At 33.8% G+C, this 12,805-nt stretch overlaps 1 protein-coding gene across 1 annotated transcript; it reads right to left on the reverse strand.

Moving 5' to 3' along the window:
* Nucleotides 1-589: 589 nt before the first annotated feature.
* Nucleotides 590-7,200, reverse strand: LOC127840575 (uncharacterized). Its single transcript, XM_052368984.1, has 4 exons — nt 7,119-7,200; nt 3,882-4,033; nt 1,833-1,898; nt 590-1,141 (listed from the first exon to the last, which is right to left on the reverse strand). The coding sequence occupies exons 1-4, from the start codon at nt 7,198-7,200 to the stop codon at nt 758-760; spliced, it is 684 nt and encodes a 227-aa protein (XP_052224944.1). The 3' UTR covers nt 590-757.
* Between the last annotated feature and the right edge of the window lie 5,605 nt (nt 7,201-12,805).

Genomic DNA, 12,805 nt, shown 5'->3' on the forward strand with positions numbered 1-12,805 from the left:
TTATAATACATCATAATTGGGTGAACCAGGAGTCCGTGCATTTTGAAATTAAATTAAATCATAAGATGGGTAATATCTGTTTCGTCCTGTTATGACGTCATTATTGTAAGTATAAAGTGTAACGCTGACAGTCTTCATCAGACTTATTAGTTACGGATTTTCTTGGAGTTCAAATTCTGTCGTGGTTTGCCTATCTGTTTTCGTTTTTATATAATACAATAATGTCTCAAATTAGTGTGTGTTTTAATTATGAATTATTTTTTCAAGCATATGCTTTTCTAAAGAACGTTTAATATATTGTATGGTTTAATAAAAATCAGATATAGACCTTATATTTACGTTTATGTATAAAACACATATTGGCAAAAAAGCTTTATTTTCAAGTTTTGCTGTAAATAATGTATACGTATACTTTGTAAAAACAACATCGCCTACAATTACATAAACAAATTTACAGTTTGACTTAAACCAATGTAAAAGCTAATTAATAGAAACGTTATACATGCTTTCACGCATACAATCATGTATTAAAAACATTCATACGCATATTCAGTAAAAGGAATTAAAAATGGCATTCGTAAATGACAATGGAAGTTCCACGTGTTTCAATGGATAATCACATGTGTGCACTCTGTTTGTCGTCATTGCAAATAACTTTTACACACACATTTTTGGTCAATTATACTTTGTGTTACATTTGTAGATAAATAGGTTTACATTTTCAGTATCTGCCTGCCTTCGTCTCACTCAAAACAGTCTATTCTTCTTGATCTATCTCCAGCAAAGAATTCAAACCAACAACGGATTGACTGAATATTTCGATATATTTTTCCACGTTGTTGGCCAAAATGTTGATGTAACCGACGTTGATACGTAGCAACGCCGGGTCGAAGCTTAGTTCCACACTCGCGTTACAAATGACACCGCTCGCGGCAGCCTGTCTCGGATCTTGAACCGTTATTTCACCGGACCGTAACACATACCCTATGGAGCAAACGATTCTTCGAAGTTCTTTAGAGAGCATGCGTAGAAGATTGGTGATGTTTGATTGGTCGATAGCGTAGTAGGAAAAGTCAAGGATGAGTTTTGTTTCGAGAAGGAGTTGTGTCGCATTCGCGTAGATAGCGATCAATTCTTCATTCTGTGAATATAAATGGCATGTTTTTGTTTTATTCTTTTAAGTATTGTTCATTATATTTTAAGAAAGATATTTAAAGCATTGTGTGGTGACCTAATTTGTTATTTCAATCTGTTGAATGCATGATTTTTAATACTGAAATTAAACTCACAACGTCATACAAAGTCTAGATTACACACTCCAGGCATTTTATTATATATTCATGTTGGACACTGCAATCAAAATATGTGTGAACACATGTTCAAACTGACAATTAACATTTTACTTTATTTCCCACCATGTAGCTTAAAAATAATATGCCGATATTCGAAACACAATCTTAAGATCATACAAACAACATATACACATTAATTTGAAACATCCCATTTACCAATTTTATAAGAAAAGTTCTGGGCAAACGGCATGTAATGCATGTGCTTAATATATTATCCCAAATAAGCATCTCCATTATACACGGGATAATATGGGACGACAACTTCCGCTATTATTTAATTTTTGTTTAAAGGAAGTCTCTTGTTAGCGAAAACCAATTTTCGGCGTAAAAGTATCGTCCCGGATTCGCCTGTGCGGACTGCTACTCGCATGCCCAAAACCTGTAATGCCAGAGCGAGGCTCATCGATCGAAACCCTCCCCAACCCCCAACATTATGTTTATATGTTTTCTGTTTCTTGTTTATATTGCTAATCTACTCACCGTTGATTGCCCCGTAGGTCGACTGGGTGATGTTGACTTTACTATTGGTTCATTGAAGGAATGGACCTGTAATGTTAAAAAGTTGGTTTTTACGTGTAATTGCGTTTGTTTATGACTGTTTTATTGCATTCTCTTACCTGTTTTTGAGAAACCTTTGTAGTGCATCTAAAAATATATGTTTTACCTGCGCTTAATAAAACAACTTGGTACATTTGAAATAAGTTTTTTAAAACATCGTCGTTAAGGTCATGTAACGAATAAAAGATTCATTTTGTTCATGAAATGTTGACATACATTACAAAATAAGAACACACAAGCTCTTTTAGACAATAGCATTCTCCTTTAATAGGTCCTTAAGCTATCAAGCTCGTAAAATGGCATTCATTCATTCATTCATTCATTCATTCAAGTGTAAATGTATTTATTTATTTATTTATTTATTTATTCATTCATTCATTCATTTATTTATCTATTTATTTATTTATTTATTTATTTTTTTATTTATTTATTTGTTTATTAATTAATTAATTTATTTATTTATGTATTTATTTATTTATTTAAAGGTAGCCCTTTATGTAACGCCATTATCAATTTAATTGTCTTTAAATATAAACCATTTAAGGTTTATGATAGAAGTGACCTTTCAGTTCATGTACACACGATTTTATTGCAAACACCTCATTTGTCCATACTTTAAACAACACAATGATGAGGAAAAATATAAACGAGAACATTAAAAAAGACAATATACCAAATGAGTTTCGTCATGCTAAAATGGTTCGTATGCCATATACGGCCAGCAATCGTGCATTTTGGTCAGGAGCTTCACTTGAAAATCACGCAATGATTCGTGGTCTTATAAGTGTTCTTACTAGCGGACAGGGTCCCCTTTTCATGTTAATAAGAGTATGAACACATGCATTTTTTTCGTAATAAAATCGTGCGTACATGACTTGTGCACATGATTAAATTTTCAGATGTAATACGAACAGTATTTTGATGTTGATTTGTTTCCTTTCTGATGGAAGTTCTGCTTAACTTGTTGGTTTATTGTTGTTTTATCAAGTTTTATCGGTGTGATTTTGACTTCCATAACTGTCTATGAAAATTTACTCAGATCGTGCATAGTCATAACAACATGTTCAATATAAATCTCCTAAGATATTAAGCAAGGTATTTGGACAATCTTCTACAAAACTATATCTATATTGGTAACTAATAACCAGGCTATTTAGTTAGTATCAGTATCAATATCAGTTTCCCTATACGCTCAACCGAGCCCTTTAGTCTTCCTCCTTGATTAAAACCTAAAGTTTTTTTTTCTTTACATTTGTCATTCACTCTATATCATAAGACATTTTATCAGTTACATGTTCTCCTGACCATGTTTAATATCACAACAAGGTAGTGTTTCAACAGACCTTTCCAGTTTGGGTCAGTATTTTTCTGAAATAGCTTTTCCTTTAGCTTCGAGAACTTAAACTCGTTTTAAACCGTTAGACATGTGGTACCCTTGAGTAATGTATTGATAAAAACATAATTGACTATGACCATTGTGGGAAACACATATACACCACAATAAAGCCAAAAGTCGCCTTTACTAAATCGTCGTGTTGGATATGTGACTTTTATAGCAAGCTCTAGCTCTGCCATTTATTATCTTTTAAAATATATAATAAGCCTCGCTCTGGAAAAATCGACATGCATGCATCAGTGTAAAGTGTTGTCCACACAGGCTAATCTGGGATGTTTCTTTCCGCTTTTATAGAATTTTCGTTTAAAGAAAGTTTTTTTCTAAACACAAATCCAGTCAAAAATTGTCGTCCCTAATAAGCATGTGCGGACTGCACAGGCTAATATAAGTCGACAATTTAAGCACATGTATTAAACGCCGTTTTCCCAGAGCGAAGCTTGGATTTTTTGCACAAAAATTAGTATGTATTTCAGATCGACTTACTGTAACCATGACAAGTATGAATAAGTTTCAAGATCGCAGACATATTGTTAAATAACTTAAAATTGCTAAAGTAGCAAAATAAATACACGTACTAATATGTGTGCAATCTCATCAAGAATACGGTTACACTCCATGAGTCTTCTCCTCAGTGTCAGTAACCTGCAGGCTTGAAATCGTTGCATGACATGCTCGGGCTGACTGCACGTGGCGCAAGTATCCAGGGTTAGTGCAGAACTGCTGCCACCTGGAAAAAAAGATTTCAAGTAAAAACTGAGCTACAAATTGCACAATACATAAACAATACATAAACATAACTTTATTATTTATAGATATCTATCTAAATATGGGCGAACTTAAGTTTTGAGAGAACTCATTATTTGAAATCTTATAAACTGATAAATATCAACGCATATTACTTACATGCGGTCATATACAAATACTATAGACACTGCTTATTAAGGCCGACGATTATTTATATTGACTGTGTATGAAGTTCTACTTAATTTTAATATAAGTTTGGAAGTTACGAATCTATGCGGTATATATATTCTTTTTTTAATGCCGATGGTTTAAACAAAATTAAAGGATCACAAAAATGCAATGATAAAAACGATATTTTTAACTTACACACACACAACAGTAAAACAATATTCATAACAGCAATATTCATTTTGATGTCGAATCAAATATCTGCGAACATATAACTGTTAATTATTGATATTATTTTAATTAATGAAGCGTATTTATTACCTCATTTTTGGTTTATCCAGAAAGTTATGAATCGGTTAATGTGTTGGTGATTCCAATGTGAGAACTTTGATTTTCGCTTCTTTACTCTAATCCGGTCTACGATTAACTTAGTACAGAAAACCATTTCAACGTAAGCAGCAGATATCCAATCGGATTTAAAGACAAATGCGGCACAAGTCCATGATCAATTAATGACCGCATTGTACATTCATTATATTGATTCAATCCTAACAATATCCGAGGTCGAGTAACCCATAATCTCATGATCTCATCAATGTGTTAATTACGCTACTGATAGATTAAATACCACAATTAAATACCTCCCACCCGCTTAATTGTTATTTCCTCATTAAATAAATTCCGAAAAGGCGATATATTAGGTATCGCATGACAGATAGTTTGAGTTTACTACCGAGTTGACTATAGATAACTGAAAATGAATCAAAAATGTTGCTAAAAATGATAACAGTACCTGTAAAATATTGGTAAATGACACGAAACTAATATCATCCACTCGCCGTCCGAAACAAATAATAAAATATTACAAATGAGGTATCATCCTATTATCACGTATATGTAGCATACTAGTACGTGGCAAAAAATCTGATTACATATATTTTTTGTTATAATAATTGTTCATCTAAAGCCACCATTTTTCACCTTTCGGTTTAATAACCGCCGACGGTTAAAAAAAAGGTTATGGAATAAAATAGAAATACATCAAATACAATTGGAGAAAATCGTGTTTTTCCTCTTCTGCCAATTTACCGACAATAATAAAAATTAATTGTCGGAGCAAATATCTATAGGAATAGTCAAAATTTCGAACCGGTTTAACCAAATAACCAAATTTGGTCGTAAAAATGCTTTCGTATTGACTGTATCTACGTGTTTTGCAAGGGTTTCGCACACAAAATCCTTCCTATGGCATGTATTTACGATATTTGCACTTGTCCTTAATTATCTTTACTTGTACTTCCATGAGAGGGTAAACGTTTTTGTTTTTGAACTTCTAAAAACACATTCATAGTCAATAATGGCCTGATTTTGCTTTTTAAAATTAAAATGGTCATTTTATTGGATTATTAGGCGATTATAGGAGTTTCAAATTATTTATTAACTGATTTATAGGGTTGGATTAATGTATACAGCTACGTTCTATTTGGTTGATCTTTATTTTGCGGTGAATAGGAAACCTTTGTTCTGTGTGAGCATGCACGGTATTGTATGTTTTATAATGTAATTCGCTGTAACGTTGTTATTCAATTCTCAAACTGTGTTGTTTATTTCCGGTTGTTACATAATTGCATACAAAAACCTACCTAACTGATTACAGTGGTGTTTGTTTGGCAAAGGTCGAATAGCCTATAAAAAGTGTTTCGATGGACCCTAAAGCTTGAATAAGTTGTCTGATGACCTTTATCAGAGTTATTGCAACCCAATCTGATTATTTTAAAAAGTTATATATAATAGTTATGTTTAGCAAAAATATTTTTTAAGTGTACTTTAGATTAAAATGTATGTATTTAAGAATGCGAATATTTCTATAAACGATCATTGTTTTGATAATGAAGAAATTCCAAATCAGTGTGTATTTTAAAATCAGATATGTTTTTCTTTACAATGCGACATGAAAGATCTATCTTTGTAGCTGAGCAATATACATTTCATAATCTGCTAACTAAATATATTAAGGAAACTCTCTTTTTTTCTTTTTGAACACATCCAATGTTAATACAAAAATCTATGCCGATATAGAAGCACAAACAATCTCATTTTGGGCAACGCATATTGATTATTTATTTAAATTTTTATTGCCTTCTTCTACAGCTTACCCCCATTAATATTATCGTTAATCAAAGATTAACTAATGAATAGCTTGCACATTTTAAAATAAACTTAATACACGGTATTGTTGTTCATTATAAAGTAGTATGAATCCACCAATGTTTTCCATTGAAAAGCACCAGGATATGACTCCAGTTTGATCAGTTATAGTGTAGATGGTTGTGTTGTTTATACAAAAGGCATGAGTAGTGTTCTGTACAGCAAAGGTCTGATTTGTGTTCTCTATAGTAAAGTCCTGACTAGTACTATGTATAACAAAGATCTGATTTGTGTTCTATACATGTGTAGTAAAGGCCTGACTAGTGGTCTGTACAGAAAAGGTCTGATTTGTGTTCACTATAGTAAATGCCTGACTAGTGCTCTGTATAGCAAAGGTCTTATTTGTGTTCTCTATAGTAAAGGCACGACAATTGCTTTGTATAGCAAAGGTCTGATATGTGTTCTATATAGTAAAGGCCTGACTACTGCTGTATACAGCAAAGTTCTGACTTGTGTTCTCAATAGTAAAGGCCTGACTAGTGCTCTGTACAGCAAAGGTCTGATTTGTGTTCTCTATAGTGTAGGCCTAACTAGTGTTCTCTACAGCAAAGGTCTTATTTGTGTTCCCTATACTAAAGGCCTTACTAGTGTTCTCAACAGCGAAGTTTGATTTTTGTTCCCTATAGTAGAGGCCTGGCTATTGTTCTCTACAGAAAAGGTGTAATTTGTGTTCTCTACAGTAAAGGGCTGACTAGTGCTCTGTACAGCGAAGGTCTGATTTGTGTTCTCTATAGTAAAGGCCTGCATAGTGTTGTCTATACAAGTAAAGGCCATGGTCCGAGCACAAGCGGCTGGTAAAAAGAGTGCATCTGCTTTGGTTGTCTCGGAAATTTTATTAATAGATATTGCTTTTTTATTAAAGCTGCCTTTTCACAGATTTGTGCATGTATTGAAGTTTGTCATTAAATGCTTTATATTGATAAATGTTAACATTGGGTCAAAAAATCTCCAGTAAAAAAACAAGAATACAATTACAGAATTTAAAAAAAATGTAACCCTCAACGGGGCTCGAACCTCGAGCAAAAGTCATCCGCTCTATCCACTAGACCATCCGCTTTTACAATACAGCTTTGGTATTTTTTACTTTATAAATGCAATCCTCGTAATATCAAAAAAAACCACGACACCAACATAATTCTCCAAATTATTCAATCGTTTCGCGCTGCAACGCTTTATAATTTTCAGGTTTTTAAATCGTCAAAAGATGCACATAATGAATATTTTACAGCATGGTGAATGTTCAGTATTACCGTTGCCTCAAAAATATCATAACTTCAATGAAAATTTACGAATCTGAAACAATATTTTTTAATTTTGTCAATTTACCAAAGCGTGAAAAGGCCCCTTTAAGCTATACATCCGTTCTTTTTTCAGAGCGCTACAAGTCATGGCAGTTTCTGCGTCGTCTTACTTCAGTAATAACGTGATTGTTTGAGTATGTATGTTTTTTTGTTAACAAGTGTAGGTGAGCTATGTAAATTAAAGACTATTCATTAATTACATTTTTGGTAACAAAAATAACTAATATATCAACATTTACATGGGACATTTAAGGACTTTTCCCAGCAGGATTCTTGGTTTATTAGACACAGTATTTCAAACGTCTAGCCACGATCTCATCCGAATTTCAAATATAAAAAAACGCTGAATAGTTGATAAATAACTTCAGTTTAATAAAAATAATTTAATAAAATTAATCGGAATAGCCACGCATTAAACTTGTTATATAATCATAATAATTTGTGTATGCCTGTCTAAACCTAAATCATAATGTGATGTACAAACGGCCTTTTTGGTAAAAATGTATGAGAAAAATAGTAGGACGGATAATATAGAATTTAGAACACGGTACAGGAAATTGAAGATAATCTAAACATGAACATGTGCGACGTATAATTATCATATTATTCATACACATACATATTTTTTTGTATCTTTCAATTATTTGAATAATTTAAAACATACATCAAAATATCTGGCTATTTTTAGAAGCCTATTTATAAGCATGCTTCGTACCAACTAATAAGAACTTGTCGAGAGTTACACCCAATGTGAAAACATGGGGAATCCCTCAAAAACTTTGCCAACTTTGACTTCATTCCACTTAAACTAGTTTAAGATATTAAAATGCAAACTATCTGAAAATGACGACGTCTCGCAAACGTTAGGCAACTTATAAAAGTTGTGTCAAACAAGGTGTTAAATGAAAAGCGTTTACAGAACACTTGTTTTTGACTGGATCAGTTGTTTTCTGCAAAAATGTGAGAAATCACAAAACTCACAAAAATTGTAGAATTAAAATAGCTACTTTAAATACCCAGTGGAACAGATCTTTTAATTCAAAATAATAATTTAGAAACACATGCAACACAAAACGCGACTTCTTCTACAACTAGATCGAATTTAAGAAAGGTCTTGACCCGTTGTTAAATGATGACATTTGGCAGGTTCTGGGAGGATTCAACATTGATTAAGGGCTGATGCAAATCATCCCTGATCTTTCTGGAAAAGCTAGAAGCGCAGTACTTCTAAAAAACAGAAGTGTGACTTCTTCATTACGGCAGTAAGTGCCCGTCAGGAATGTCTGCTCCATCCCCGTCCTGTATAACTTTTCCTTGAGAAGATAATGCAAGATATTCAAGACCACCACACTAATATCTCCATCGGGAAGAAGACCCATATCCAGCTTGAGATTTGACATTGACCTCGTGGGTGGCACAATAAGTGAACTCGAAGATCTCACTAGCAAACCCTATGAAACAGGAGGAGCATACGAGATAGCACCATGAATGATTCTGGAAGAAGTGACCAACTTTAAATGCTGGGGTGCAACCCTTTCTAAGGACGATTAAAATTGCCGCTGAGGTCCGAATAAGAATTGCCTTGGCGACCGCAGCGATGGCCAGACTGATCAGATTGTGGACAGGCAGCAAAACAGCTTCCCCACCAATTACAGGCTCTACAAGTCCCTTGTAATCTCCATCCTAATGTACGGCCAAAAGACCTGGACGCTTAGCGTGAACACAGACCGTAGGGTACAGGCCTTTGAATACAAGTGTCTCCGAAGATTGCTCCGCATCTCTTACTTGGAGCAAACGACCAACGAGTACGTCATATACACGTGTTTGCCAAACAGAGCCCCCCCCCATGGCGACCGTAAAACGACCACAGCTGGTTTGGCTTGGATACATCATCAGGCGCGACTCTCCGTGCAATACTGTGTACCAATATAAAGAAGTGAAACTCCAGCTGCTGGAGCAGTATTGAATTCTCATTGAAAACAATTAGTTGGTCCTTTATTTTAGGCAAGTGACCGATTGCCCAAACAGTACAAAACAGCACAAAACAGCACAATACAAACCAACATAAACACAAAATATGAATAAAGCTGGGGTCACCAAGACACGCAAGAGGGAGGTAGTCGTCGGGCCGTCAGAGGAAAACATAAATTGACAATGTTAAAGATTTGACTTTTCTCCTAATGAATGAGTTACTAGCAGCAACCCACAAACATCTTACTTGCAGAGGGTATATTAGCCCTCGTTCCTCATTTTCCCCCAACGACCAGACCGTCACAGAAAATGATGAGGATAATAAAAGAAATATTGGACGTCATTGGCGTTATAAATCGTGTCCCCGTGGCCAAATATGGCCGACACAAAAATATGATATTGCATTTTTTTGTTTTTAAACACGTAACTGGTGACTGATTTGATTTGCTTAGATATACATTTGGAGTTTGTATAACTTCTAATATGATGAAGTTGTTGATTTTTTCTGATTTTTAATCTCAATTAGGTGAAAATAATTACAAAACACCTCAATCACAAATTTATGAAATTTCGTCTGATAATTGGTAATATATTTAGTTATTTAGCTTAATGTGTACGAAACGAATAGTTTTGGTTTACTACTTGAATTCAGAGGGCGATCAAAAGCGTTCATTATTCGATATCATTATTTATATCGTTTTGTTTTCTTCTTTGAAAATAAATAGTATAGACAAGCTTGATTTCATTTTGAGCAAACAAAAGTGTTGAAAGCGAGGCAAACATCAAAACAAATATGAATGCATTGTCGTTTGAATTTCAATATGGACCAAAACGACCGACTGGATAGGCTTGACATGTATAAACCTAGTTCTCTAAGTATATGATCATAGGTCGCTACAGTCCAGTGGATATATTGTTTCCATCATGAGATCTGGAAGTTTTAGTTTTTGCCCCTTGTAATTATTTGAAATACATAGAGTATACAGATTTGCATTCTTGTAATTATTTGAAATGCATAGAGTATACAGATTTGTTCAAAGCCGTTTGATGTAAAATAAATGCATTATATTTATATTCAGAACGGAAAAGACACAAAGTCAACATTTCCCAACAGTCATTTTTGAGGATATGGTTAATTACGGAGGTCATCAGAAAATCAGCCATTTGTCGCACTCTCTAAACAGATTAACCACATTCCTTTACCACATCGTGACCTCCGTCGCGCCCATGTTTAATCTTATTGTGTTTATCTTTTAAATAGAATTCCAATATCAGTCATTTAGTTATTATGTCAGAGTCGCTTAATCAGGCATTCAGATTAAATAATCAACCATCTAATATATGTTTTGAAAAACGTATGAGAGGTTAAACCAAATTAGTATCTCTTACAGTGTCTTTAAAAGTTGTGATTGTAAGATGATTACCTTACAAGACGTTAAAAATAGTTCTTTGTGTATTTTTGTTCTTGTTGTAAGAATCTTCACTTCATTTTTGTTACTACATCAACGATTGATTTCTAGATTCTTCATTGTTCTTTTTTAGCCTTGTTTTTTTATATTATACAAAAAAATATTATTTTTATCTCGAATCTTTCTAGTTTCTGTTTTATCCTTTCATCAGGCCCGTATATAACGAATCTTCTTATGGCTCTTTATTCTTCTATCAGCTGCTGATATTTTTAATATACTAAGGTCTGTTAAAGTCTTAAATTAGGCCCATGAATTATCGAATCGCCTTAGGTCTGTTGTTCCCTTACATAAGGCCCTGATTTATCGAATATTCTATTGTCTGTTTAAATAAAACATGAGGCCATGATTTATCGAATCTTCTTAGGGTTTTATATACTTACCTAAGGTTATGATATCTCAACTTTTTAAAGTATTGGGTTTTATCAGGATACGCTTAGGCTCACTTTTTGTATATTGTAATAAAATTTGCAAAATTATTTACCACTAATTACAAAATTAAAAAAAAATCAATATTGTGGAATAAACAACATAAGTACTATATTGTAAAATATCATCAACTTACAAAATTGTAAAACAATAAAATAAATCAACATAATCAATAACAATAAATTAGGCAACTGCAACTAGTTTTTCTATGAACAGTCTTTAACAGGTTCCAAAGTGAAACTTGACAGTGGATCTGCGCAGAACTCGAAAATAGACTGTTGTTCGAATAGACAGTTGAGCTGAGACCACACTCGATGTTGTTTTTTTTATTTGGGGTCCAACACAACGGACAAGCAGTTGTAAAATGTGTTGTGATCGATACTGAAAACTTTAAAAAACATCTTTGTCTTAGGTATGGTCCTCCTCGAGGAATTAAAACTATTTTAACAGACAATTGAGCTGTCGCCCAACATGATAGTTTAACAGTTGTTTAACACGATAATCGAGCAGTATTAAACTCGAAGGAGTAGCAGTGGTTCAAAGCGATGGTTGAATTGTGGTCCTACTAGGTGCTTAATTTGTGGTCTAAACCGTTGTTTGAGCTATAGTTTTACTCGACGGTATAGCCGTTCTCTTACTCGATAATTGAATGGTTGTTCGACACAACGCTTGAGCTATGGTCAAACTCAATGCTTTAGCTATGTACGACTCGATTTGTTTAAGCCATGGTTGAAATTGACGGCTAAGCTGTGATTCCGCATTGCGAAAGACCTATCGCTGAACCAGACGGTGTAGGTTTGGTCTATCTTGTCACGTAGTCATTGAAACATAATAAACGTTCACAATACCATATCAGTGTTCATCGCGATTTATTTCTATTGATTTAATTTTAATACAATGCTATCTAATGTTCGTAAAATAATTTGAACTACAAGATAAATGCAGCGGTCTATCGGCTCCATGACATAATAAATTGTGTGACCGCAATATCCGGCCGTGTGAGTGGGACTGACCTCTCTACTGTAAACCTCTATATTAATATAGATTGGACCACTCAATGGTAAAGTGTGCAATGTTCGAAGGGAACATGTGCAAAACCACGTGTCCAAAGGCATGGACATAATACGACGAATGCAACGGACGTATTTTGACGTTAGCCCACCATTAACATGAGATTATAAAACAATCAATGGGCCGCGTGCAAACCCAAGC

The sequence above is a fragment of the Dreissena polymorpha genome, chromosome 8, assembly GCF_020536995.1.
Source record: "Dreissena polymorpha isolate Duluth1 chromosome 8, UMN_Dpol_1.0, whole genome shotgun sequence".
NCBI classification, from domain to species: Eukaryota; Metazoa; Mollusca; class Bivalvia; order Myida; family Dreissenidae; genus Dreissena; species Dreissena polymorpha.

Coding starts and splice junctions, on each gene's coding strand:
- LOC127840575 (XM_052368984.1), bottom strand. CDS start 7,200: ATGGCCTTTACTTGTATAGACAACACTATGCAGGCCTTTACTATAGAG. Junction 1,899..3,881: donor ATGAGATTGCACACATATTA/GTACGTGTATTT, acceptor TTAACATTACAG/GTCCATTCCTTCAATGAACC. Junction 1,142..1,832: donor GACCTACGGGGCAATCAACG/GTGAGTAGATTA, acceptor TTATATTCACAG/AATGAAGAATTGATCGCTAT.